Source organism: Alexandromys fortis, unplaced genomic scaffold (genome assembly GCF_014885135.2).
Source record: "Alexandromys fortis isolate MF-2015 unplaced genomic scaffold, M_Fortis_MF-2015_v1.1 scaffold_26, whole genome shotgun sequence".
Lineage (NCBI taxonomy): Eukaryota > Metazoa > Chordata > Mammalia > Rodentia > Cricetidae > Alexandromys > Alexandromys fortis.
This window is the reverse complement of record NW_026067894.1, coordinates 2,314,385-2,341,527: the sequence shown is the minus strand read 5'-3', so window position 1 is coordinate 2,341,527 and position 27,143 is coordinate 2,314,385. Positions and strand designations below refer to the sequence as shown.

The 27,143-nt window shown below is 52.7% G+C and overlaps 1 protein-coding gene across 1 annotated transcript; it reads left to right on the top strand.

The window, feature by feature from the left end:
• The first annotated feature begins 156 nt into the window (after window positions 1-156).
• On the top strand, window positions 157-25,202 carry Aldh4a1 (aldehyde dehydrogenase 4 family member A1). The gene is made up of 15 exons (XM_050150958.1): window positions 157-364; window positions 9,093-9,186; window positions 9,274-9,366; window positions 10,290-10,337; window positions 11,195-11,350; window positions 12,811-12,960; window positions 13,039-13,113; window positions 14,156-14,343; window positions 16,455-16,528; window positions 18,040-18,236; window positions 18,414-18,461; window positions 19,136-19,288; window positions 19,914-20,035; window positions 20,716-20,834; window positions 23,627-25,202. Exons 1-15 carry the CDS (start codon window positions 336-338, stop codon window positions 23,737-23,739), a joined length of 1,659 nt encoding a protein of 552 aa, XP_050006915.1. The 5' UTR covers window positions 157-335; the 3' UTR covers window positions 23,740-25,202.
• Window positions 25,203-27,143: the final 1,941 nt, after the last annotated feature.

Here is a 27,143-nt window from a genome sequence, read left to right as displayed (position 1 = left end):
TGAGGCTTACGCCCTCTTGCCTTGGGTCATACCATAAGGAGAGGAGGAGACGAGAAAAGTTCATCTATTTTAGCGCATTTCTGCCAGGTTCCCTTACGCCGCGGTTCACAGTGACATTTATGATGCTAATTAAGGCTGCTGTTTATTGACAGGAGGGGGTATTGGCGCAGAGGGACCCCAAGGCAGGTGGACCGGATGATACTGCTCCTCCCGCAGAGGTGGTGCGCTCCAGTTTTGACTAGTCCAACCTCGCAGGGAGGACTCGGAGCTTCCCACAGACGCTCGGGACTTTCAGACTCCTCTCGGTGCTATTCGTTCCAGTGCTGAGCCGAGCCATGCTTTCCCACGTCTGGAGGAGCGCAGGGTGAGTGAACCCTTTGCTACCAGAGCCCTGAGAATGGCGGGCGACTCCCTCCCTGCGGGTGCTCTGAGCTTCAGTCACCCTCTCCCAAATTCCCAAGACTCCCCTAAATTGGAGGGTCGTGTCCTGCAGAGTCACTCTCCCATGGAGACCCGGCCCTCTTCCTGGGTCTCCTTAGATGGTCTCTTTTCCTTAGTCAAGTCCCCCTACTCCCCAGCGCTGACTCCTGCGGTCGGGTGTAGTGCCTGGACAGTGTCGCACGTCCCGTTTCTTCACTCCTCTTCCTCCGAACGCGGAATATTCCAAATTTGTTGACTCTCCCAGCCCTAGGACATTCCTCAGTTCACGTTCTGGAGCCTCCTGATAATCCCGGGGACTTATCCATTCCACTCCCTTTACAGTTCAATATTGGGCTTTTGTTTTTCAGTGGGTGTCATAATGACTTTTATAAACGTGTGATGCTGGGTTCTGAATGGTTTACGGCTTGAGATTTAAATAAATTCATTAAGATAAATTCTTGCCAGGCGGTGGTTGCACACACCTTTAATCCCAGCTCTGTGGAGACCTAGGCAGGTGAATCCCTGTGAGTTCAAGGCCTGCGTGGTCTACAAAGCGAGTTCCAGGACAACCAGGACTACGCAGAGAAGCCCTGTCTGGGGGTGGGGGGGTGAGAAGTATTTGGTTAGCACTTGGAAGGCAGAGGGAGGGTTCAAGGCCAGGGCTACTACACCTGTCTAAACTGCCACTTTTGTTCAGATTTCTCATAAGACGTAGATACAGTCATTACAATAATGAAGAACCGGACAATCTCCAGGACAGTGCTGTTCGCTCTTCAGATCCAATTGCACAGCTGCTTTTCAGCGGGAACCTTAGCACCCTCACCAAGATCCTGGTCCAGTGGGACTCAGCACAGCCAGTTGGGTGTGGGTGTGATTCCATCCATTCTGTCTGCCTTTTAGAGTTACACAGCACCCGCACCCCCACTTTAGTTGCTACTTGCTGGCTCTGTGGCCTGCGACCCATTGAGTCTTCCTCCACTGAATTGTGATCTTTCTGAGTTAATCAGTGAGCCTTTCCCTGCCCTTCCTCCCTGCCCCCTCCATGGGATGTCATGGGCAAGTTCCAACTCTTCTGTATGTTCTGGTGGGGAGCTGTCAGGAAGAGGAGATGGGATTGCAGTGTGTGTGCTTCTCTTTCAGATTGAGACTCCAGTTCTTCACCTCCTGGACTGAGACCACCCACTGCTTAGTGGTGAGAAAGGCATATAGACACAAAGACCCCCTGATGGGCTGTAGAAGGCAGTCCACATTATAAAACAGTTCCGAAGAGCAGTATCATTTAGCACGCTAACAAGTCGATGGATTCCAATGCCGCCGCCGAGCCTAGGAACTTGCTTAGTCCCCGTTGGCAACTGGGGAACTTTTTCTGCCTGTTCGGGCAGATGTAACTGGAGTTGTAGTTTGATCTTGATCCAGATCTCCGCTCTTCAGTGTGGCGACTCCTGAACCGCTCGCTGGTGGGAAGAGGGAGGATTTTGCAACCAGTTCTCTGGGCTCTGGCTGCCTGCTTTTTTGTACAGCACGCTGGCCTGGCAGGATGCCCAGATAGGTTTCTTAACAACAGCAGCGTTCGTTAGTTAGTTCCTTCGTTCGTTCGTTCATTCATTCATTCACCCACCTTTGGGGCAGGTACTTGGGGGCTGCTCTACCCTGCAAATGCTTAGCCGCACTTCCAACCTGTGCCTCTAGTGCCAGTGGCTTCTTCAGTCATGACAAGCTTCAGAGGTCTTTTTGTTGTCGCTGGTTGAGAGGCACAATCCTAGGACAGCTGTAGTTGTTTGGTTCCTCATTCTTTGTTTGTTTGTTTGTTTTTTCAAGACAGACTTTCTCTGTGTAACAGCCCTGGCTGTCCTGGACTCACTCTGCAGATCAGGCTGGTTTTAAGCTCGCAGAGATCCACCTGTCTCTGTCTCCTAAGGACTGGGATCAAAGATGTGCACCACTGCACCCGGTCTTCTCTTTTTCTTGGTTTTTCTTTGTTTTTTTTTTTTTTTTTTTTTTTTTTTTTTTTTTTTTTTTTTTTTTTTTTTTTTTTTTTTTTTTTTTTTTTTTTTTTTTTTTTTTTTTGTCATTTTGTGTTCTTAGTGGATTGTGGACTCGCATCCGATCCCTGGTTCCATTCCTAGGGTTATGTGAATGAAACTATTTTAAAATCTGAAGAGATAATGAAATCCAAAAGACTGGTGGTCCTACACATTGTGGGTAAAAGCCACATACTTACCTTCTCTTTCATAGGCCTGTCATCTCCCACTGGACGTCCCCAGGACGTGGAGCTGCGACTGACACCTGCTAATTAATCCCTGGGCAAACACTGAGTAAATGAATGAGCTCACCAGTGAGCCTTCCTTCCTAGCAGACAGTTGATCACCTCACCATGTGGCCTTGGAGAAGGGGGTGGTGACAGTGGCTTTGGCTTGTCTTTTTTTTTTTTTTTTTTCCTTTTCTTTTCTTTGAGACGCTCCAGTAGCCCAGGCTGACCTTGATGTTACTCTATAGCTGAGGGTGGCATTGAACTTCTGATCCTTCAGAAGGCTTTCACTTCTGAGGCGCTGGGACTACGAGGGTGCACCACCATGCTGAGGTTATACAGTGCCGAGGCCGGAACCCTGGGCTTTTGGTTTGTTGAGTTTTTCTGTAAGGGCTGGGAATGCAGCCCTGTGTTGAGTGCTTGCCTAGGACCTGAGTCCCATCCCCAGCAATACAATGTGCACATGTGTGCACATCCACAGATGCAGAGGACTAGATGGCGTCTGAGGTCCTCACGATGCTTCTGACGTTGTTCTGGTCGGATGGCACTGGCACCTGGCAACAGTGTGTGCCTGGCACACATTGGTGTTGTGCTGTTGCCGTCAGAATGGCCGGGAGCAGAGTGCAGCTTGGTCCCTCGCCCCACTGCTAAACAGTGACCCTGGGCAGGTGGCATGGCTTCTCTGTTGTCATGGGAACAATAGCAGGCGCTGACTCACAGGCCTGTCTGTTCTGTGGAGATTTTTTTCCCCCTTGCAGTACAGGAACCTTGTGCATGTAACACAAGTGCTTTCCCACGGGGCTGAATGTCCAGCCATTTTCTTTAACCATTATTTTGAGGCAGACTCTTACTAAGTTGCACAGGCTGGCTTTGAACTTGGCAATCCTCCTGCCCTGGCCTCGGAGTAACTGGGATTATAGTAACTTCATCACTAGGTTTGTCTTGGGGGTTAATTGAGTTCATGGATGCTGAGTAGTTTGACCCATCTCTCAACCACAGTGGGCTACCTTGGTGGTCAGCCCTGACAGAAATACCAAGGATAACAGGGCAACACTTGATCCCAGCACTTAGGAAGCAGAGGCAGGCGGATCTTTGTGAGGTCAAGGCCCGCCTGGTCTACACATAGTGCTAGTGACTGTCTAACCAAGGAGGTCTCCTTCTCTAGGTGGGAAGTGAGTGGTTCTGATCTAATGTGTGTGGTCAGGGTATTGACCTGTCCTGTCACCCAGGCTGGGTCACTGAGCTGTCCTTTGACCAGAGATTATCTCTTAAGTAAGAAGAGCCATAAATTAAGCCAGGCATGGTGGCGCATGCCTTTAATCCAGCTCTCTGGAGACAGAGGCAGGTAGATCTCCGAGTTTAAGGCCAGTCTGGTCTACAGAGCAAGTTCTAGGACAAAAAGAGCCATAAGTACGGATGAGCTGTGACCATGAGCTGCAAAGGAGTAATTTGGTTTACTCCTCCATAAAAAGAGGCAGCAGTGCAACTTGCTGCTTTGGGAGGGTGGATAAGTGAGATGGTACCTGGGTTAGCTTTGTCAATTTGACACAACCTGAGAACACCTGGGAAGAAAGAGTCTTAGTGAGAGATCGGCTACCTTGGTTTGGCCTGGGTGGGGAATGCTTTAATTAAGTTAATTGTGGAAAGAGCCAGCCCTGTGTGGGCGGCACAGTTCCCTAGGCTCCTGAGCTGAGCATGTGACACGGAGCATATATGTGTTCCCTCTGCTCTTGACTGTGACTGTTAACATCTCAAGCACCGGCCTCTGACTTCCCCACAGAGGCAGACCTGGATTGTGAGCCAGCATAAACCCTCCCCCCTCCCCAGCTGCTTTTCGTCAGAGTGTTTTATCTTAGCAACAGAAACGACCTGAGGACGGTGTCTGCTCCTCACTCGTCTCAGTGCGCAGCAGCGCCCTAAGAGCTCAGGAGATGATAAAGTGCTCACATAACCTGCCCTCCCTGAGCCCTGTACTTTCCCCTCCCCAGAAGCCTCCACTGCTACCCTGATTACACCTAATTGCCTGATAAGGGGATTTGCCTTATCAGGCCCCAGATTACAGCTGGAAAACAGGAGGCCAAAGGAAGCAAGACAGCTAGCTCCTTTTGCTTTCTTCTTGGTGGGGTATTTAGCTGGCAGGAGAGTACGGGCCAAGTTCAGATCCAGGGGTCTGGTACTTTCCAAGTGTTTCTCTGGCGGTGTTTATTATGTGCCGGAATGGGCACAGGCTGCTCTGAGGAGCCGGATGCTTTCTCAAGAGCAAGATGCTCAGGCTCCGTCGGGAACCCCTTCTTGGCTTGGAGATAATGGGAAAGGAACCCCCTTCAGACTGGGGGGTTCACCTATGGGGGGCATCCAAGCATGGGGGGGGTCTGGGGAAAAGGTAGGGCAGCTGGGGGTCCTGCAAGGGATGTGGTGGTGGGGAACGAACCTGAGGACCCCTGAGGATCCAGAATCTTCATTTTAGAAAGAGAGGTTTTAGGTTGAGTCTCCCCTGATCCAGTTTTCATGTTAAGCGCTGGGTCGTGGGGCCGCAGCTGGCATAGTGGGTAATGGCGCTTGCTGCCAAGCCTGATAGCCTGCATTTGGTTCTCTGGACCCACCTGGTCTAAGGAGACAACCTGGTCTAAGGAGACAACCGACTCTTACAAGTCGTTTTCTGATCGTCACTTGTGGGCTGTGACACGCTGGAAAGAAGTAAAATATATAGTCCTCACTGTACTGTGAAGACCATCATGGACCTCACTCCCTCATCCAGTAGTGGTCCCATATAATTCTCACGGAGGGCTGGGGGTTCATGGCGGAGCCCAAGGAGCCTAACATGTATGAAGCTCTGCGCTCCATCCCCAATGCTGCATAAACCCAGTGCGGAGAATCACTCCTGTAATCCCAGCCTGTCTTTAGGAGGTTCAAGGTCTTTTTTTTTTTTTTTTTTTTTTTTTGAGATAGGTTTCTCTGTAGCTTTGGTGCCTGTCCTGGAACTAGCTCCTGTAGATCATGGTGGCCTCAGACTCAGAGATCCTCCTGTCGCTGCCTCTCGAATGCTGGGACTAAAGCTGTGTGCTACCACCGCCTGGCTTCAAGATCTTTTACATAGCGAGTTTGGAGCTAGTCTGGGCTACATAGTGAGACCCTGTCTCAAAATAAAATACAATAAGCTTGCTGTCTGCAAAACAGGGCGCCATAGAGTGCATGTCCTGCATACAGCATCGCCCGGTTGACAAAGGCCCCCTCTAGAGTGGCTTCCATCTGTGAGGTTTCTGAATTGATGACCTATGGTGCGTCCACAATGACTAAGTTGCTTAGGTGTGTGTTTCTCAGAGCACGTCCCCTTGCTGGTGTGACGGGGTTGCGTAGCTTTGGTTGTGGCACTAGCAGCCTGGAGGTGGAGGAGGGGATGTGACTGATGAATCATCTCTGAATCGAGCTGGTGGCACTTTGACCCTTGGACGGGGTAGAGCCTGTGCCCTCCACCTCCCCATCTCCTCCCCTAAAGAGTGCTGAGTTTGCTGGCCCAGGCTCTTCCTGGAAATCCTGACATCTCCTGCTTCTTGGGTGAAGGGGAGCATGGGCTGTGTTTTCCCAGATTGCTAGGGAAATCCAAGTTGGGTACCACCCCTACCCTGCACTTCCTCTCCACAGACAGAGGATTGAGAGCGGGGTCAAGTCTGCATCCAGAACCAGGCACCTTTGAGTCCTGGAAGTGTGCAGAGAATAAACAACTGGGTGGGTGGATTAACTCTGTAATTGATGCCGTGGGGTAGGTGCGCTGGCTGCATGCATGAATGAACGAAGAATGAATGAATGAATGAATGAATGAACGAACGAATGAAACCATCCTGCCTAGAAGGTCCTTGGGGAGTCCTCCTAGAGCAGTGGTTCTCAACCTGTGGGTCGAAACCCCTTTTGACAAACCTCTATCTCAAAAAAAAAAAAATTACATTATGATTCGTAACAGTAGCAACATTGCAGTTACAAAGCAGCAATGAAAGTATTTTTATGGTTGGGGGTCACCACAACATGAGGAACTGTATTACAAGGTTGTGACATTAGGAAGGTTGAAAACCTTTGTCGTAGAGACCCTGAGTCTTGTGGACTGATCCAGCTCCATCTTCATCCGAGCTCGTGGAGGGGTGCCTGTCAGATAGGGACGGACCACGAGCCTCACGGGGGACAATCGCCTGTTGGAATAGATGCTTATTATTTTTGGCACCGCTTGACTTAGGTTCAACTTGATCTTTGAACTAATCTCTCCTGGGCCTGGAGACTTTCCAGGGCCAGAGAAAGTCCCTGTGAGCCTGAGGTCACAGTGGGCCGCTGTCCCGGGAAAGGTGGAGGGAGGTCTGTGGGGTTTCTGTTTCTGGCATCACGTTTGGGGGTGGCAGGGAGGAGAGGCCTGGTGTGGGTGGGGTACACTCTAACTTTTTCCTACCTGAATGTGGTCCTGGTGTGTGTGTGGGTGGGGGGGGGCTTTGGAAACTCCTGGGCCTGAGTAAGTCTGTCCAGAGCCAGTGGGTGAGGGACGGCTGGCCTGTTCACACACAGCGGGAGGTGAGCTTGATTCTGGTTCCTCTGCTGAGACGGTGAGGAATGTTGCTGACCAAGAGGGATCTTGCTGGACAGGGGTGTTGGCTTTGGTTTATCTGTTTCTAGAAACGGCAGTGTCCAACCTGGTGGGTGGTAGGATGAGGCCTGGAGCCCTGCTGGACTCAGTCCATGTCCAGCTAAGGAAGCATGGGCGAGGTTTTTACCATTCCACAGTCAGTCCCTAGAGATGTCTGCCTCTGATCTCCCTGTTCCCGGGACTGTAGGAGGAGACATGGTGGATTTCTCAACTTTGCCTTCTTTTAGCTGTCCGGTCTCCATAGTAACCCTAGAAGCCGGGCCTCACTGTCCTATACTGGAACAAGAGGCTCATGGGAGGCAGGATTGGGTAGCCTTGGGGGCTGCAGCTGTCGTATCTTACCTATGCTTTCTTGGCCAGACAAGGGTGGGAGGAAGGAGGGTGACTTGGCCTGTGGGTGTTACTGTGGGGAGCATGGACGTTCTCCCTGCCTCCAGCTAGATGCTTACCCTCCCTCCTCTTCAAGATCTTGCCAGTGAATGTCTCTCTTCCTCAACTTCAACCCTATAGGCCTCTCCTTGCCTGTATTTATCCCTCCTTTCTGCTCTTCCTTCCTTCTGGAATGTGGCCTAGGGCCACACCCACCCCACATGGGTTTGTTTTCTCCCTCCAGGTGACCTCTGGGCCCTCACATTCCTTCCCATGATAAATGAAACACATGACCCCACTCCCTCAGCCTGGCCACTCTGTCCTGCTGAGCATGGTTGCTCCAATGGAGGCCCAACCAACAGCATCGCTCTAACCCAGATAGATGAAGCCCAGACAGCTCCCATTTTGTCTAAGCATGGTCCAGGCCACTGCGCACCCTCAGTTTTCAGAGGGGTGGCTTTTCTCCCAACTCTAGCATCCCTCTCATTTCCCAGCAACACCAACCCAGGGCACTCCCGATTACCCAGCCAGTGAGGGGCTGTCTGAGATGCAGCAGGGTTTGGAGAGAAATGGAAGAGGGAGGGCGCTGGGGGTGGAACTTCCTCCTGAACATTCCTCATAAACTTTCCTTATAAAAATGCCTGGATGATTTGTTCTGTCAGGGGCAGCTGTTTGAGCAGCTGGTGAGGCCTGGCCTGGGGCCTTGTGCTCTGTGAATGTTGCCAGCATTAAGGTGTCCTCTGAGCTGTCCTCATTTACACAAGAAGCTGGCGGCTGAGGGGACATCTCATGTCTGGGAAGTGGAAGAGCTGGACCTTTAGCTCTGGAATGATGGACCCCGAGTGCTGGTTCTAATCCCCTCCATCTTCCCTCCTTTGCACCCCCAGACAAGGAGGAAGGTGGAGGCCAATGATCAGCTAGGTTGTGGGAACCTGATGCTGGTTCCCCAGTCCAGGGTTGCTGTGCCCAGCACTCAGGCCCATCATCCAAGTTCATGGTCTGCATCTGATTGCTCACCTGAATGCTGGCTCTCTTCCGAGGGCATCTCCCTGGCTCACACCAAGAGACTCAGCTCTCACAGGCTTGCCTGTTCCGTGTTAGAGAAAGCCTGATTCTGTGGGGTGATTTTTAGAAAAGAAGGGACAGTGGCCTCCAACCTATACAGAATTGACTTCAAGTAACCATGTGTGTTCTCATTCAGTCGCTTTTGAAACACTCAGAGTAGGCAAGTCATGTAACGGAAGACACACAGTGATAGAGTTATGACTTCTAAGTATTAGACTCGAACCAAAGCCGGCTGCCTCCCCAGACTCTGGATTTGCTTGGATTTCAGCCACGTGGGTCAGCCCAGGACCACCCGTGGAGACAGGGACTGGCAAGGCAGCTGCTGACTTACCTGTTTTTTTTTTTTTTCCCATGCTTTGTTTCCAGGCTGCGTTGGAAGCACACCTCCTCTCTGAAGGTGGCCAATGAGCCCATCTTAGCGTTCACTCAGGGCAGCCCCGAGCGGGATGCACTGCAGAAGGTAACAGGGTGGGGTGTCCCCAGGGTGTGTGGGACACGGAACAAAGAGACCGGAAGTTTCCACCCACATCTCTGTGCCTCTCCCCAGGCTCTAAAGAACCTGAAAGGCCAGACAGAAGCCATCCCCTGTGTTGTCGGGGACGAGGAGGTGTGGACTTCTGATGTGCAGTACCAGTTGTCGGTAAGTCGTTGTCACCTCCCAGAATTTGAATTCCTAGGATGTCTAAACTTTAGAACAAAGGGTACCATGCCCAGCCCACTCGTGAGTCATGTCCACAGCCAGGAGCCTGAGAAGAGTGTGTCTGTCCCTGACAGTTTCTTCTATGGGTCAGTTGCAAGCTAGGGACAGAGAACTGGGTTCAGCCCTGTAGAAACCAGGGTGCACCACAGTGAACCACAGTGAACCAGGAAACTCACAGAGCATTTGGTTGGGAGTGGGGGGTGGGGAAGGGTGAAGGGCTCACTTTTTTTTTTTTTTTTAAAGTTTTGTATGTCAGATCCCTTGGAACTTCAGTTACAGACAGTTGTGAGCTGCTATGTGGGTGCTGGGAACTGAACCCAGGTCTTCTGGAAGAGCAGCCAGTGCTCCTAACCTCTGAGCCATCTCTCCAGCCCCCTCGGGGCTGGCCTTTTTGCCAATGAGTCTATTTAGCTAGAACTCCAAGAGCACCGTGTGCTGGGTCCAGTTTGACAGAACTACCCTACCTTTCCCTGCGTGTTCCCATAGCTCTGTGACTGAGCACAGGGTACCTGCGGACATCAGAGGACAGCTTTGTGGGGTTGGTTCTCTCCTTTTGCCCTTAGGCGGGTACTGGGACCGGAATCAGATCACCAGATCACTAAGCCCGAGTGGCAAGCGCTTTTACCCGCCGAGCTGACTCACGGGCCTGTTGGAAGGACTTTTAACAGAGGCTGGTGCGCAGCTTCTAGGCATGGAGAGAGGGGGAGGAGGAGGGAACTGCCATGGCCTAGTGCCGTAGGTGAATAAGCTGGGATTCAGGCATGTGTAACTGAACATGGAGGCTATGCTTCCCCCAAAAGGCAGAGACATCTGTGGTCTTGGCCTTACTTATGAACTATGATGTTCCCTGCCCTTTCTTCCAGCCCTTTAACCATGGACACAAAGTGGCCAAGTTCTGTTATGCGGACAAGGTGAGTTCCTGGTGACCATGGCTGCCCTGCCCGTTTTGGGTGCACCCCCCTGCCTCTCTCCCTGGCCCTGGGAGTCTTTGTGTTGAGCTTGCAACTGCACCAGTCACATGCAGGTTAACTTCAGCCAAGTTCTAGCTATGTTGGTCAGAGTGGGGACAGCACCGAATGTTTCCTTGTAATGTGTCCACTGCTCCAGGGAGACCTGGGGAGAGCTGTTTGGGAGGGAAGGGGTAGATTCTGTAAGTTTGCACCAGAGAAGTTAGAGACATAGATGGAAACCATGCAGAGAGTGAGAGAGGGGGCCCGTGGGAGGGGCTGATGACTACTAGTACCACGTGGTCATGAGGGTCGGTGGGGTCTGGGTCACCTGCAGCTACTAGTGTGTCAAGCTGCGATTTTTTTTTAAATATTTATTTATTTATTTATTATGTATACAATATTCTTTCTGTGTGTATGAAGGCCAGAAGAGGGCACCAGACCTCATTTCAGATGGTTGTGAGCCACCATGTGGTTGCTGGGAATTGAACTCAGGACCTTTGGAAGAGCAGGCAGTGCTCTTAACCGCTGAGCCATCTCTCCAGCCCCTCAAGCTGCGATTTTAACAGCAAGGCTGGAGCCCCTCGGATCCCAAGGATGCGGTACCCCCTAAGTTAGACCATGGGCGGAAGCGAGGCAGGGGCTTTCTTTTGTAGCAGCTGAAAGGCCTCAGAAGGACAGCAGGACAGGCTGTCTCTAGCAGTGTGGACAACTGGGGGCTTTCTGCTGGTAGCTAGTGTCCTTCTGGTCCCTCTATGCCTGGACCCTTCCTGCTGGGCAGTCAGAAGGCAGTCCTTTACCTCTCTCTCCTCTCTCTCCAGGCCTTGCTCAACAAAGCCATCGAAGCTGCCTTGGCCGCCAGGAAAGAATGGGACTTGAAGCCCGTGGCAGACCGGGCCCAGATCTTTCTGAAGGCGGCAGATATGCTGAGCGGGCCACGAAGAGCTGAGGTTCTCGCCAAGACCATGGTGGGACAGGTGAGGATTGACAGGCCCTGTCAGGCTGGCTTACTCCATTCCTGTCACTAGACGTCAGCCGAAAAGCCTCCTCCGTGTGCCAGGAGCTGTTGGAGAGGCTTGGAGACATTCCTAGAATCTTTCCTTGGAGTTGGGGTTGTAACATAGGTTACCGCGCTAGGCAGATTGTGCTGAGCCCATGTGTCCTGTCATGGCCCATGACCTCCCCTTTGTTCCTGTCCCCCTACTCTGGGCCAAGCCTTTGTCATTCAGGATCATCAGTTGCCCTGCTAGCCTTCCGACATCACTGTCTGGCACTGCCTTCTACAAATGTGTTAGGCTGTACGCAGAGCCATTCAGGGACTCACAGGACCCATGAGCTGCAGGTCGGACCCTGCCTCTGGTCTCCCTGCAGCCATCAGAGGGAGCTTTTAAACATCCACGAAGTTGTTCCTGACTCAGGGACCATCTGGGTCTCTCTCTGAGGTTCTCATCCCATAGCCGGGGCTCCTGCACCCATCCTCTGTCTGGTTCCCTAGTCACTGTTTCCTTCCTTGCCAGGCTGTTTTGCCAGTGATGGAGTCTGGACTCAGCGGGAGTCTGTGGGAAACCCAGGCCTTCTCTAGTTCTGCCCAGTGTCCCCTGTCTAGTTCTGCCCAGTGTCCCCAGGGACCCTGAACATGTGGTCTGGCCCCATCCTGTCCTCTGGCGCTTCCTGGTGTTCCAGGCCCAGAAGGGCCATTCTGTTCCGTTCAGGAGTGTTCTGTCCCTTGTCACAGCTCAGGTAGCTGCCGGACGCTAAGCGTATCTATTTGCTGCCCCTGAGAGAAGTGTCTTCCTTGATCTTCATCTTTAAGTTGTCAAAGACGGCTCCTGAGAAATGGAGTCTGAGAAATGGGCTTTTCAACTGAGCCGCATTCTGCTAGGAAGGAGCTAGGGAGAAGGGCACGGTTTGGCCTCGTCCAAGAGTTCCCCTAACAGAAGCTAAAACCCCAGTGGCTGCGCATGGAGTTCCACCGGCTCACCTGTCTCCATGGTGAGAGCGCCCTCTGCTGCATAGAGGCGGGATGACAGCTCCCTGCCTTTTCGGTGTTGAGCTTGTGATGTCAGTTAAATTGTCAGGAGGACGGACATAGACGTGTGGGCTGTCACACTAGGGTCTCTTTTTATTTGGATTGAGACTCAAGGGATTCTACGTAGCACTCTGAAGGCAAGTCTTAGCCTCCTAGGCAGCATCCTCTGACAGTATGCCAAGAATTATGAGCCGTGTAGCTCTCCAAGATGGTCAGTGGGTATTTTTCTGGTCCAGCTTGCATTAGTCTGGTGTATGATGGAGGAGGTTTGGATGCTTGAGAACCAGATCCTTTCCCTCCTCAGTCCTGGGGCCAGGCCTGGTCAGCCCACTGAAGGTTTTTGTTCCCTTTGGGGGTCCTGGCTCTGGCCTGTCTGCTGTCCTTGAACATAGGGTGCCCTCCTACCAGGGAAAAACCGTGATCCAAGCGGAGATCGACGCCGCAGCGGAGCTCATCGACTTCTTTCGATTCAACGCCAAGTTCGCCGTGGAGCTGGAGGCGGAGCAGCCCATCAGCGTGCCGCCCAGCACCAACCATGTGGTGTACCGAGGTCTGGAGGTACTGCAGGGCAGGTAGTGGGCCACAGGGGCTGCTGGGAGCCTCGGGCTGTGCCTCACCCTCACCCTCTGTCCTTAGGGCTTTGTGGCAGCTATCTCCCCCTTCAACTTCACCGCAATCGGAGGCAACCTGGCGGGCGCACCCGCCTTAATGGTGAGGAGCTGGGGACAAGGGTAGTTAGAGTTAGTCATGCCCCAGATCTCAAACCAACACAGCCCCTGCCTTCGGGCATGGGAGAAGCGCAGATGGTAGCAGCAGGGGCTGCGGATAAGCTCAGCGTTCCAGCATAGCCTTGTTTGTTTGGGGGAGACCCCAGGCTGAGGCACAGTGTTCACCTCTGTTGAACAGGAGCAGTTATTTGTGTTTGGTGGGGTGCATATCATTGGGTTTCAGAGATGGAGGGTCAGAGATGGAGGGAGATCTAGACACCAGGGAGGTCCAGGCGAGAGCGAGCCACAGGTCCAGCGACTGCCGATGGCGATGGTGTGTGACAGCCATTGGCACTGGGCTGATGATGTCATTTAACCAAAAAAGCAATGAGAGAAGTGGCCGCCCCTATGCTCTGTGCCAGGTGAAACCAGAGATGTACAGAAGGGACCTCCGTGTCGATCCTAGTAAACAGTGGAACAGATAGGAATTTGTTGAGGAAAGGTGTCTGTACCTGTGGGAGTTCCCAGTCTGATATGGGGGATACAGGCCAATCCTTAATAGACTGGGCAGGAGGAGGGCTGGTGTTGACCCAACAGCCTGGACCCCAGGCCGGGCATTGTACCCCATGTGCATCTTATGTCCAGGTACAGGGACAGCCTCTTGCATCCTCGGATGGGCCCCTCTGGTGCCTATGATGGATGCTGCACGTGTTCCGACCCAACACACGTGCAAAATGTCTGTACTTGCTCAGCCACACCCAGGAGAACAGCCCTCGCCTGCAGTGAGGGCAGGACTCCGCCCAGGCTTGCAGAGGAAGGGAACCCAGGCTCCAGTCAGAGGCGAAGCCTAGGGCCTCCATGGCAGGATCCTCTGGAGACAGTACAGATAGATATCACCTGGTGGGCTTAGGTGGTGGTGGGGGGACATGGGGTGTTGTGGTTCCAGGTAGGGGTGTCCGTGCTATCAGGTGAGGTGCAGTGGGGTACATGGTTGGTGTGGTTGGCATCCCACTACCTTGTGAGCCACGTTCACACCTTTGCGGCAGGGCAACGTGGTCCTGTGGAAGCCCAGTGACACTGCCATGCTGGCTAGCTATGCCGTCTACCGCGTCCTCCGGGAGGCCGGCTTGCCCCCCAACATCATCCAGTTTGTGCCAGCGGATGGGCCAATGTTCGGGGACACGATCACCAGCTCAGAGCACCTCTGTGGCATCAACTTCACAGGCAGTGTGCCGTAAGTCCGTGCGGGGATGGGGTCGGGCACAGGTATAGGGAAATGGTGCTGCTGTCTGGGGCTGTGAACCAGGAAGTCACACCTTGGTAATACCTACTTTCTCTCTGTGACCATCCTCTCTCAATCTAGTTTTGTTTTGTTTTTTTATCAATCAAATAACAGTGGGCCCCTAGCTTTTTTAGCTTTTTTTTTTTTCTCCAGATTTTGGTTTTGGTTTTTTCACGACGGGGTTTCTCTGGCTGTCATGGAACTAGTTTTATAGACCAGGCTGGCCTCAAACTCACTGAGATTCGCCTGCCTCTGCCTCTCAAGTGCTATGATTAAAGGCGTGCGCCTCCACCTCCTGGCGGTGGTCCTTGTCTTGCTGAGTGTTTGAAAGGATAGGAAAGGAGAGCGCTGTGTGGCTGAGAGCAGCCTTCTACCATAGAGGGCATGAGTGGGCGGGCTGAAGACAGGAGATATTGGCCTTGCTTCTTGGAAAAGGGTGAGGGATTTGCCAGGCATAGGTGAGGAGGTGGGGACAGGGTGATAGGAAGGGGAAGGACACCAAGGGGGCCTGCAGGCTAAGCCATGTCCCTTGGGCCTGGAGGGTGGAGTTGGGGGGGAAGACTGGACCATCTATCTGCCCCAGCCCTGCCTTCCTGGGCCCCACCTCTCAGGTTTAGCCCAGAGGCTCCTAGGAGCCTTTGGAATCTACAGAAGTGTCTGGGCTGCATGCTGAAGGTGACAGGAGACACAGAAGGTGGTAGGGAAGCTGTAAGTACAATTCTGTCTCAGGCTGGGGCTGCCTATTGAACCTGGGGAGTTACTGGCTTTATTTTCTTGGCTTTCCAATAGCGATGGCCCAGCCATGTCTAATTGGGACTGTTTTATTTTAGAAATCCATATTGTGTGTGCTCTGGTCCCCCTGGGCCTGTGTGTTTCATGGTGCCATTAGCTAGAGGTGGACAACACTTTGTAGGTTCCCCCAGTCCCACTTTAGGCCCTGGGTCTGTATATCTTGGGTCTGCCCATTGCTGGCCCTCCTGGCCGTTGCAACTGTACCCTGTCCTAGGAACTGGCTGGGGCTGCTCCAGAGGTTGTGGGCTCCAGGGATTGGAATAATGGCCACGGACCAGGCAGAGATGTTAGAACCTAGGGCAGAGCAGCGTGGCAAGCCACTGGCAGTCTGCAGGGCTGGGGTGTGGGTCCAAGATCTTCTGGCCTTGGCAGAGAGGACATTGTAGGCCAGGATAGACCCTGTCAGACATATAGGCTTGGGGGAAGTGGAGTCCTGTGTAGATCATTGACCGAGGAGCCTTCTGGGCATCTGGGTAGAGGCGACAGGGACAGCCTGGTGTCCTGTTTTGCATCTGCAGCTCTTGCTGTAGGGTACCTACAGTGGCTTCTTTGCACCTTCCCTGCCTGGATCGCTGGTGTGGGTGGCAGCTTGAAGGTTGCTGAGGAGGCCTTTTCCCCAGAGGCCTTCTCTGCCAGTGCTCGGGTCTCTGCCTGTTAGCAGGCGGAGTGGGCCTGGCCCCCCGTTTGCCACGCTCTGGCAAGCTGCTAGGCCAAAGGTAGGAAAGCTGTAAATTACCGTTAGCTACCGTGGCTGGGTGATTAGCATTTTTATTGTTTTGTGGTGTTGAGGTTGGTCACAGTGAAGCCTGGGGAGGAGGCGGAGTCTCTGGGGGCACACAGCCTGAGTTGTTGGGTTGGTTGGTCAGGCCAGGCGCTGGGCCAGGATGCCCCTCATAGCCACAGGCCTGTGTATTCCTTCTCAGGCACTGCAGTGTGCCCCGTGTGCCCAGAAGTTTCAACTCACGCTACAGTCTATGCACATGGACGGTTCTTGTTCTAGGTGAGGTGCAGAATTGAAGGCTTGGAGATATTACGTCGTGAGCCCAAGATCACACAGCCCTGTGCCAGACAGAGCTAACCAGCACTTTCTGTTTTCACATCTGGGCCTTTGTGCCATCTTGCTCCCTAACCTCCATTCCAGCTGCCACCACCCACTTTGTTATATCCTGGTACTACGACGACCCCCTCCACACGGCTGGCTCTTCGCCCAAGGCCTTTTAGCCTCTTCTAGTAGGACGTCTTGACACTGACACCCTACTTTTTGGTTCTAGCACCTTCAAACATCTGTGGAGGCAGGTGGCCCAGAATCTGGACCGTTTCCGTACCTTCCCACGCCTAGCCGGAGGTAAGCCCCGTCCCTCACATGCTTTCAGGGACCCTCTTCCTGGGCCTTTACAAGAGAGCAGGAGAGAGAATGAAATGGCCAGGATTCTCTCGGGTTGCTGGGAACCCATATTGAAGAGTTCTCCACCTGCCTCTGCAGCGACCCCCTCGGGAGCCATGTGTGGCTACGGAGCATTTAAACATGCCTGTGTGTGGAACCGAGGGCTGTGTTCCTGTTAGCCGTTAGCACACATATGTGGTGGGGGGTGGTGGATGCTGTGATCGGTGGCATGGGTCTGAGCAGGGGAGGCAGGAGTCTGGTCTGTGCATGTGTGTATCTCTGTGGAGGGGAACAGGAGGAGGAAATTGGCTGAGAGGACAGCAGGGCCACCTCTGGTTGACAGTGATAACTCCTGAGAAACCATTCCTTGGTCACAAAAGCTTGACACACGTGTGAAGCAAAGCCAGTGAGTCCTCTTCTGCAGGGCTTTGCAGGGCCTTGAGTACTCCATTTATAGACTTGGAAAGTGACTGGCTGTATAATGTTTCCCAGACTCCCCGGGCCACAGAACCCCGTTTTGCAAAGCCCCTGTGGATGAAGAGGTTTGTAGAACATGGGAAGTTCTGTCTGGGGCACACTCAACAGTAGAGGCTGGGGCTGGCGGTTTAACCTTCTAACCGCTAGTGTGAGGTGGGCCCATGGGAAGGCCCTTCCTGAGCTGGCTGACCTCTGACAGTGAGTCTGGGTAGGCTGTAGCATTTGAGTTTCCCAGCCCTAGGCCGGACGGTGGTGGTGTACGCCTTTAATTCCAGCACTTGGGAGGCAGAGGCAGGCAGATCCCTGTGAGTTCGAGGCCAGCCTGGTCTGCAAGAACTAGTTCCAGGACTGGCTCCAAAGCAATACAGGAAAAAAAAAAGTTTCCTAGCCCTCATGTCCTCGGTTCTTTCACTTGTGAGATGAATGAGGGACCCTGCAGGGGAGGGTGTGGGTGGCTCTTTCCTCTCAGGGCCTTGGCCCAACGTGGAGCCAATGACTTCGTTGCTTTGCCTCAGTTTACTCATCTTGGAGATGGGGGGGGCGGCAGTGGGGGTAGTCCTTGAGACACTGGGAGACAGCTCAGGGTGCTTCCTCCAGCACCTGGCAGGGGTATGTGCCTTTGCCTGCTGTTATCAGTTGTTACTGAGCAGGTAAACTGAGGCTGGACAGTGCTGTGAGAGTCTGAAGGTCTTCTCTAAGGGAATAGGTGGGCTTCCCTGGGGGGGTTTCAGGAAAACCTGGGTGGGCTCTTGGGAGCTTGGCCTGCTGTGCTCCTGTCTCATGTTGACCATTTGGTTTTCTCATCTGTGACCGGGAGCAGGTGCCGATACTCTCTGTTCTCCCATTCCCCTTCCGGGGAGTGGGGCAGGCCTGGTGCTCGTGGCCCCCCTTGCTCTCTCTCACTGTCTGAATGCAGGGCTGTGGATTGCTGTGGGTGGCGGCTTGGGCTGCAGCCAGCACCCTCCATTCATGTCCACCCGCCCCGTGCCCTGTAGAGTGTGGCGGGAAGAATTTCCATTTCGTGCACAGCTCGGCCGATGTGGTCAGCGTGGTGAGCGGGACGGTGCGCTCGGCCTTCGAATACGGTGGTCAGAAGTGCTCAGCCTGCTCGCGCCTCTATGTTCCCCAGTCTCTGTGGCCACAGATCAAAGGGCGGCTGCTGGAGGAGCACAGCAGGATCAAAGTGGGCGACGTGAGTGGCCCCTCTGCTGCGCCCAGCAGGTGGCTGATGGGATTGGCTGCCGCTCTCTCTGGCTCTTTGAGGCAGGGTGCCTTCCTTGGGGCTCTGTGCATGTGGGGTGGGCTGTGGGGAAGGGACTCCCTTTGTCTCTGGCCTGCAAGGTCTCATGGCTCCTTCCCTTGTCCCTAGCCTGCAGAGGACTTTGGGACCTTCTTCTCCGCAGTGATTGATGCCAAGGTAGGGAGGGGTGCTGGGCACAGATAGAGGACAGAGAGGGGCAGGCTAGTCAGTGTGGCTTCTAACCAGGCATGCCCCCCCCACCCCGCCTTGAAGAGGACAGGATCACCCGTGGCCAGAAATAGCTCTTGTCTACACACCCTTGAGCCAGGCTCAGCAAGCCCCTAGAGCACATATGTGTGCACACACTCATGTACACACACAGAGACAGGCCCACATACTCACACTTGAGATCACAGCTCTGAAACCATAGTGTATGACCATGAAAATACATCTCTAGCCACATGCACATATGATGTGCTTAAATGTAAACATGTAGCTATATATGCACCTTTCTGTATGTTTTTCTCAGAGTGTGTTTATATGTAAGGATACCTGTGGCTTTACCACACAGGAGCTTGCGTACACACTATGTAACACTCTTATATACATGCACACAGATCCCACATGCATAGCATACATACTCACATACACACACCATATACATACACAACACACACGCACTTATATACACACACCACACACACACTACATAATCACACACACATACACACTACACATACAATCAGACACAGACGTATACTACAGATACACATAGGCCCTTTAGGTAGAGGTGTTTGGGGGCGAGTGTGAGGGACAGCTGTCTTTGACACCCTCCTGCTCACCTGCCCTAGGCCTTCGCCCGCATCAAGAAGTGGCTGGAGCATGCACGCTCCTCCCCCAGTCTCAGTGTCCTGGCAGGGGGCCAGTGCAACGAGTCGGTGGGTTACTATGTGGAGCCGTGCATCATTGAGAGCAAGGACCCTCAGGAGCCCATCATGAAGGAGGTGATTGCAATGGGCTGTCCTTGTCAGGGCATCATGCTGGGTTCTAATGCTGTCTGGTTTCATGGATGAGGAGGTATGAGGAGGGGTGGCCTGCCAGGAGTGTGCTCACAGCTGGAGTGAACAGACCTGGGTCTTGCGCTCCGGAGCTCAGCCCTATCCAAGGCTCTGTCCTTGTCACTGTCGGTTCTGACTGTGGCCTGCCACTCTGTTGCCACAGCTACCACAGCGCTGTGGGATTATGGCAGCTTGGGCTCACTGGCTCACTATCTGGCTGTGGCTGATGCCTGAGATGGGGTGGTGGGGGCAGGACCAGGGAAAGCCCAGCCCCTCGCTGGGAGAGGGACCCTGAGGAGGGGTGCCTTAGCACCTACTGTTGAGGAAGCCTCCTGCTCCTCAGGACCTGGCTGATTTACTGTCCAGGTGAGGGCATGGCAGGAAGGCTGAAAAGTTCTGGGTCTTTTTTTTTTTTTTGCCAAATGCCAGGCATGCAGAGACCAGAGGGAACCTGGAGGAATCTGCCCGGCTCTGCCCGTGCTCAGGACTGTTGTGTGGTCTGAAGCCTGGGAGGATGGAGAGAATGGCCAGAAGGGGACGTCAGGCGACTAACCCTTCTCTCCTCTCTCAGGAGATCTTTGGTCCCGTGCTCACAGTGTATGTGTACCCCGATGAGAAGTACAGAGAGACGCTGCAGCTGGTCGACAGCACCACCAGCTATGGCCTCACGGGGGCAGTATTCGCCCAGGATAAGTAAGTGGCCTCGGCGGCGGAGAGCAGTTCTAGCTAGTGTGCTGTCTCCGCCAGCTCAGCTCCATCCCCACCTCCTGGACGCAGTTCCTGCTAACCCCTCTGCTTTCCCTCTGTCGTTTAGACCAATAGGCAGGCGGCCCCACACAGGGTGCACACAGCAGGCTGACTTATTAGAAACAGATATCTCACCCCGGGTGACCACTGTCTGAATCTCTAGGGACAGACCTGGGAGCTCATGATGGGCCTGCTGGGGCCCCACTGAACTAGGTGACTGCCCTGCCCCGTGCTGCAGAGACTTGCCACAGCGGAGGCAGATCTAATCTGGGTCCTGCCACCCTAACACCGACTCTTTGCATTTTCGTGTCTGCCTCTGAGAGAGCAGTAGTGGGACTGGAGCCCAAGAGGAAGCATGGGGTGTGGCTGTTAGCTAAGTTTCCATAAATTGCCGGGTTAGACTGGGACCCCCACTCCCATTGCCCCACAGCTGTAGCCTGATCTGATCCCCTGTGCTCTCCACCCAGTCCTCCCATTGGCCCCAGGGGAGGAGCTGAGCCTGGGAGACTAACTTGCCCAGGGTCCACTCTAGCAGCTGGCGAGTGTCCTGTTCCTACCATGGCTGCTTGCTTAGCTGGGAGGCCAGAGGGGCTGGCGGCCCCTCTGATCACTGTCCTGTCTCCTAGGGCAATTGTCCAGGAGGCCACGAGGATGCTGAGGAATGCCGCTGGCAACTTTTACATCAACGACAAGTCTACTGGGTCCGTGGTGGGCCAGCAGCCCTTCGGGGGTGCCCGGGCCTCTGGTGAGTGAGTGAGAGGCAGGTCCTGGTCAGAGGCCATAGGAAGGCTCTGACTAGGAACAGAGCAGCCCACTGTGCGGTGTATGAATGTTCAAACACAATCATTTCAGGGGCTTCCAAAGCTAGGAGGCTATTCTTCTATTGTACAGGGGAGGAAGCTGAGGCATGGGGGAGGGCTGTGAATGTTAGGTTCGGTACCCACACTTTTACCACCAGGCTCAAGATCACCCGAGTCCGGTGTGCTCTAGGTTTTAGATGGAGAATCTCTGGATGGGTAATGAATTGCTAGGGGCTACTTTGCTCTAGTGGCAGCCAGGGTCAGAACACACGTTAATAAGGGATAGATGTTTCTACCCTTGTAACCAGCATGTAGCATTTAAGGCAGTCTGCCTCTTCAAATGTGTGTGTGTGTGTGTGTGTGTGTGTGTGTGAGAGAGAGAGAGAGAGAGAGAGAGAGAGAGAGAGAGAGAGAGTAAAAACACGCAAAGGCTTTTCTTCTAGGTCTTTGAAATACATGGCTTAGTTGTTACCCATATTCACCCTATGGTACAGAATGTAGTTCCCCAAGAGTTATTCCTGACGTTAATTCAGTGTCCCCCCAAATTCCCAGCTTCTAGTAACTGCTGTTATTGCCAGCTTCTGTGAGGTCAGCTCTGTCAGGTCTCACGAGAGCACGCCATTCTCATCTTTCTGAGCCTGGCTTTTTCCTACTGGGATAATGGTTCCCAGTTCCCTTTTCATGACTGAATAACATTCCATGATGTGTAGGACCATATTTCAACCACCCGTGTGTCTCTGGGTCCTTTGGTTGTTCCCTTTTCTTGGCAGTTGTGAGCAGAGAGGTGAAGGCTGGTGCACGGATGTCTCTTTAGCAGGCTGGTTTAATTTCCTTTTATGGATAAATACCCAGGAAGGATTGTTGTAGGGTTTTTTGAGGGGGCATGGTACACAGGTATAGTCTTAGCTGTCTTGGAACCAGCTCCGTAGACCTAGAACTCACAGAAATCCACCTGCCTCTGCCTGCAGAATGCTGGGAATAAAGGTATGCATCACTGCCCGGCTGATTGTTGTAGGGTTTTTTTTTTTTTTTTTTTTTTGGTTTTTCGAGACTGGGTTTCTCTGTAGCTTTGGTGCCTGTCCCGGAACTAGCTCTTGTAGACCAGGCTGGCCTCGAACTCCCAGAGATCCGCCTGCCTCTGCCTCCCAGGTGCTGGGATTAAAGGTGTGTGCCACCATCGCCTGGCTTTTGTTGTAGTTTTTAAAGAGCGATTTCTAAACCATTTTATAATCTTGTACTAACTTACTTTCCTGTGTGTAAGGCTTCCCTTTCGAAACTCTACATCGTCCTTAGCACGTGTGTGTGTGTGTATATGTGTATGCATATATTGGTGTTTGCATGCATGCGTGTGTGTGTGGTGTGTGTGTGTGTCTGTGTCTGTGTCTGTGCGTGTGTGGTGTGTGTGGTGCATGCATGTGTGTGATTAATTTCTTTGTTGATTTCCTTTCTGGACCATGTTCCCTTTGCTGGAAGTGGAGTATTTAGTTTCTGCCCTTGCATTGGAATCTCCTTCTCCCTTTGTGTCTATTACTATTTGCTTTCTGTGTTTCAGTGTTCTGATACTGGTGGCCCACATATTTACAGCTGCCTGTCTCTGTCCCAGGTTTTCTTGTTTATACCCCCTCCAGCTTTAACTGTTTAGCGTTTATCTGCGGCGAGCTACTTCTGTGTCTTTAGAACCCTTTATATCTTCTTCCTGTGTCCTCAGGAGTGAAGTGAGTTTAAGCCACATATAATTGGGTCTTGTCTATTTATTTACTTAAAAATAAATAAACTTTTTTGGCTGGGTAAGATGGAACATGCCTTTGATGCCAGCTCTTAGAAGACAAAGGCAGGTGGATCTCCTTGAGTTCAAGGCTATCCTGGTCTATATAGAGAATTCCAGGCCAGCCAAGACTGCATAGTGAGACCCTGTTTCAAAAAACTTTGGCCTGGAATGTGCTATGTAGACCAGACTGGTCTTGAACTCACAGAGATCCACCTGCCTCAGCTTCCCAAATGCTTGGATTAAAGGTGTGTGCCACCAAACCTGGCCCAGCATCTTTTTTTTAAAAAAGATAACTAAAAAAATTCTATGTATGTGTATGAGTAACAGGCCATGTGTATGTAGGTACATAGAGATCCAGGTGATGGTGTCAGATCCTCAGGAGCTGAAGTTACTAGGGGTTGTGAGCTGCTTTGTGTAGATGCTGGGAGCCAAACTTTGGTCCTCTAGAAGACCAGGAAGCGCTCTCTCCAGTCTGGGCCTTTTTTTAAAAATCCATTCACTCACTATGACTTAAATTGCAGAAATTAACCCATTTACATTTAAGGTGATTGCTGATAGGTAATGCTTACTTCATTCTTTCTTTCTCTCTTACCAACTTCTTTTATGATCAAGTGATTCACTCAAATATTGTGTTTTAGTTCCTGTCTTGGGCTGTCCACCTCTCTGTTTCTAAAGGGCAACTTGGCCAGGCAGTGTTGTTTTTGGTTGGCGTTTTATCTCTTTGGTGCTGTGAGCCTCAGCCTCTCAGCTGCCCTCTGGCTGTGCACACTTGGCCTCTGGCCATGCACGCTTGGCCCTGATGTGTTCAGCCAGCTCTGAGACTGTGCATGTGTCTAGTTTCTCCTTCTCTAAGCTTCTCAGCGGGGTGCGTTGTAGATGGAGCCATTATTCACCCCTGTGCTGCCCCGTTCACTCTGCCAGCCCGCGTGCCCACCACCTGCCAAGAACCAGTGTGCCTTCCCTTTTCAGGAACCAATGACAAACCGGGAGGCCCCCACTACATCCTGCGCTGGACATCGCCCCAGGTCATCAAGGAAACTCATAAGCCCCTGGGGGACTGGCGATACTCCTACATGCAGTGAGCTCTGCTCAGCACCTGTTCCGTCCGTCCACCTGTCTGTCCATCCAGATGACTGACATCTCTGCACTGACCCCTCCGCTCCCCACCAGCTCCTCCTGGACTCTTTGCAGTTGAATTTGACCTGGTCCTGGCCTTTGGGCTGCATCCTGACCCCTCCTCATTTGGTGTCAGGTGTCCAGGCTTTGGCTTTGGGTTATACTGGGGAGGAAGAACCAGTTGACCCAGAAATCTCATCTTCTACGGAACACCCTGGTGCCTGGCAGACTCTCCGCCTGTCTGCTTCTCTCCTCTCATCAGGCCTGATGGCTCAGAGACTCTCGGGACAGAGACACTCTTGGGACCCTCTGGGGAAAGGAGATAGCTTTGGTGCCCTGCATCCTCGTCACTCAGACTCCTGACCTTGGCCTTGGCTCTTCCACATATCCAGTGGACCTCAGTCAGGAGGCTACAGGGGTGCCAGCTGGCTTCGCCCCTTGGTCTGCTAGATCCTCCTGCAGGCACTTGTGCCCAGCCATATGCCTTAGACCCACGTGCCTTCCTCTAGGTCGCCTGGGTGTCCCTGAGCCCTCTTCCCTCCTGGCCATCTACTGGGAGTGTGGTCATCTGGGAAACCTTGAGGTGGGCCTCTATTTTATGCTCTTGTCAGAGCAGCCAGCCCAGGGGCGGTTAGGGTGAGTTCCTACTTGAGTCCTGGATGATTTTGTTGAGAGCGTTCCCCTTCAGTGGCTCCACATAGAGCTGGTACGGCTGTCCCCCAGGGCCACTCCAGGTCACAGGTACCGGTACCAGGCCAGCTCTGAGCTCTGCTTCCTCTCAGGGTCCATGCTGTCTCCCAGGGAGCAGGGCTGGGCTGCAGTGGTCCCAGTTCTGCTGGTTCTATATGGAGAGAGGGTGGAGCACACTTATTGCCTCCCAGGAAAACACCAGCTACCACGTCAAAGTTGTGGTGGCTGTGGAGGGAGGTGAGGGGCTGGCTAGCTTCTCCTTTCCCAATCTAGTGTATTGCCAGTGTCTGGTCCTACGGTGCATTTGATGACCTTGGTGGGATGGGTGGGCTCTGAGCCTGGGGAGTCCCTGCTAGAGGAAGTAGTGACTCTGGAGCCTGATCTGAACTCTGGGTTTAGAGCATGGCTTTCTCTCTCCTACCAATGTGATCGCCAAAACATTATGCAAATTCCCCAACCTTCCATCTCTCCAGCTCTAAAATGGCGACGATTCCCCGTGTACACAGAGGATCAAGTGAGCTAATCCATGTGGATTCTGGACAGCGTGAGACAAGTGATCAGATATATCACCTGTTTGCACATTGTTCCACCGCCACCACTATGTACTGTGGTGGTTCATTTTGTGTGTCAATTTTGCTGGGCCACAGTCCCCAGAGACCTGGCCAACCATTGTCAAAGTTTCTGTGAAGGTATCTTTTGGATGAGGGTAAGAATTAAATAAGTGGACTTTTAAAATTTTTATTATGTGTGTTTGTGTGTTTGTATGTACACACGTGTGTACTGGTTGTCCACAGAGGCCAGAAAGGGAGGATTAAAACAGTTGGGGTTGGGGTTGCAGGCATTTGTGAGCTGTATAGTATGGGTGCTCAGATCCAAACTTTAGGTGTCTGACAGGGCAGTGAGCACTCTAACCAATGAGCCATCTTTCCGGCCCCAGTGTGTTTGTTTTGCGACATGGTCTTGCTGTGTAACCCAGATTGACCTCAAATCCAGACGCCTCAGCCTCCCGAGGGCTGGGTTTTGTATGTCTCTATGCCTGACTGTAGGAAACACAGTAGATTTTTTTCATAGTGTGAATGGACCTTGTCTGATCAGTTGAATATTAAAATACAGCAGTGGATGAGCTTGCCCAGGTGGGGAATTTGCCAGCAGCTTCTCTCTGGAGACAGTTCTTCCCTGGCCTTCCTACCCTCCCTCCATCTGTCTCCTCATACCCATCTTCCTCCCTTTCCCTTTCCGCACCCCATGGAGTCTGTGTCCCTGCAGAACCTTGGCTAATACACACATCAAGGACTCCTTGTGTCTCTGTACTCTCAATTCCACGAGCAAGTACCTATTTTACAGATGGGGAAACTGAGGCAGAGCTGACAGAGTACTTCTTGGCTGTCTTAGTTAGGGTTTCTATTGCTGTGAAGAGACACCATGACCACAAAAACTCTTACAAAGAGAACATTTAGTTGTGGTGGTGACTTACAGTTCCAGAGGTTCAGTCCATTATCATCATGGTGGGACATGGTGGTGTGCAGGCAGACATGGGGCTGGAGAAGGAGCTAAGAGGCCTACATCTTGCAGGCAACAGGAAGTGGTCTGTCTCACTGGGAGTAGCTTGAGCATAGGATACCTCAAAGCCCTCCCCACAGTGACACAATTCCTCTAATAAGGCTACACCTCCTAGTAGTGTGGCTTCCTTTGGGGACCATTTTCTTTCAAACCACCACACCAGGAGGGTGGTATTTCTGGGATGTGAGCCTAGATATGTCTCTGCTGTACTCCTGCTTCCACACGGGGTGGTGTGCCTCCTTGAGGAGACCTGCTCCACAAGTCCTTGGAGCCACCGCTGATTCCTGCTGGAGGAAGGAGCCAGTGATGGTCCCTGTCCATGTCCAAGGCTCTGGGCTCAAGCTAATTGGCCACAGTAGCTTCCTTCTAGGTGGTAGCAACATGGATGCCCTGGCTATGACTTGTAGAAGAGAAGGATGGTATCTATAGCTCCGTTTATGTTTTTATGAATGGTGCCTATCACTCCAGGGCATACTGAGTAGCTTTTTAGCGTTCTGGAGATGAACCCTGGACTCTGGCACCTGACAGGCAAGCATTCTACCATTGAGGTCACTGGCTTCTGGGCTCCTCTGTCACTGTCACTATGTGACCTTCATGATGTCTCCTTTTTAACTGTAAGGACTCAAAGCCATCATGGTTCCCTTAGGCTTGCAGTGCTGGCTCTCAAGGCCATGCTCCCCGTTTGCCTTTGCGTTCCTGAGGCTTTGCACGGTTGTCACTGTCAGTCTGCGGTCACCCGCAGAGCCCCTTCATTTCCCTGCTGTGGCCAGGGCCCCAGCCTCAGCCCCGAATCTGGACAGGGACCATTTGACTGTGGCCGGACGTCCCCTCCGCCCCTGCTGCACGCACTCGCTCAAGCATGTGTTCTAAGGAAATGAGGGACCATCTGCTACCTCCTGGACGCCGACCCGGAGCTTCGGCAGGATGGTGCAGAGGAAACGGCAGGGCGCACACCTGCTCCCTGCATCCAGTCCTGTCTTCATTCCCTTAGCTCATGCAGCAGCCCAGTGTGTGGAGATTCAAGGCCAGGCTGGTCTAGAGCAGAGGCCGTGTGTCTGGTGCTAGACTGAGGGCTTTAGAGAATTTAGCCTTGGGCTGGCAAGATGACTCAGGATGAAGG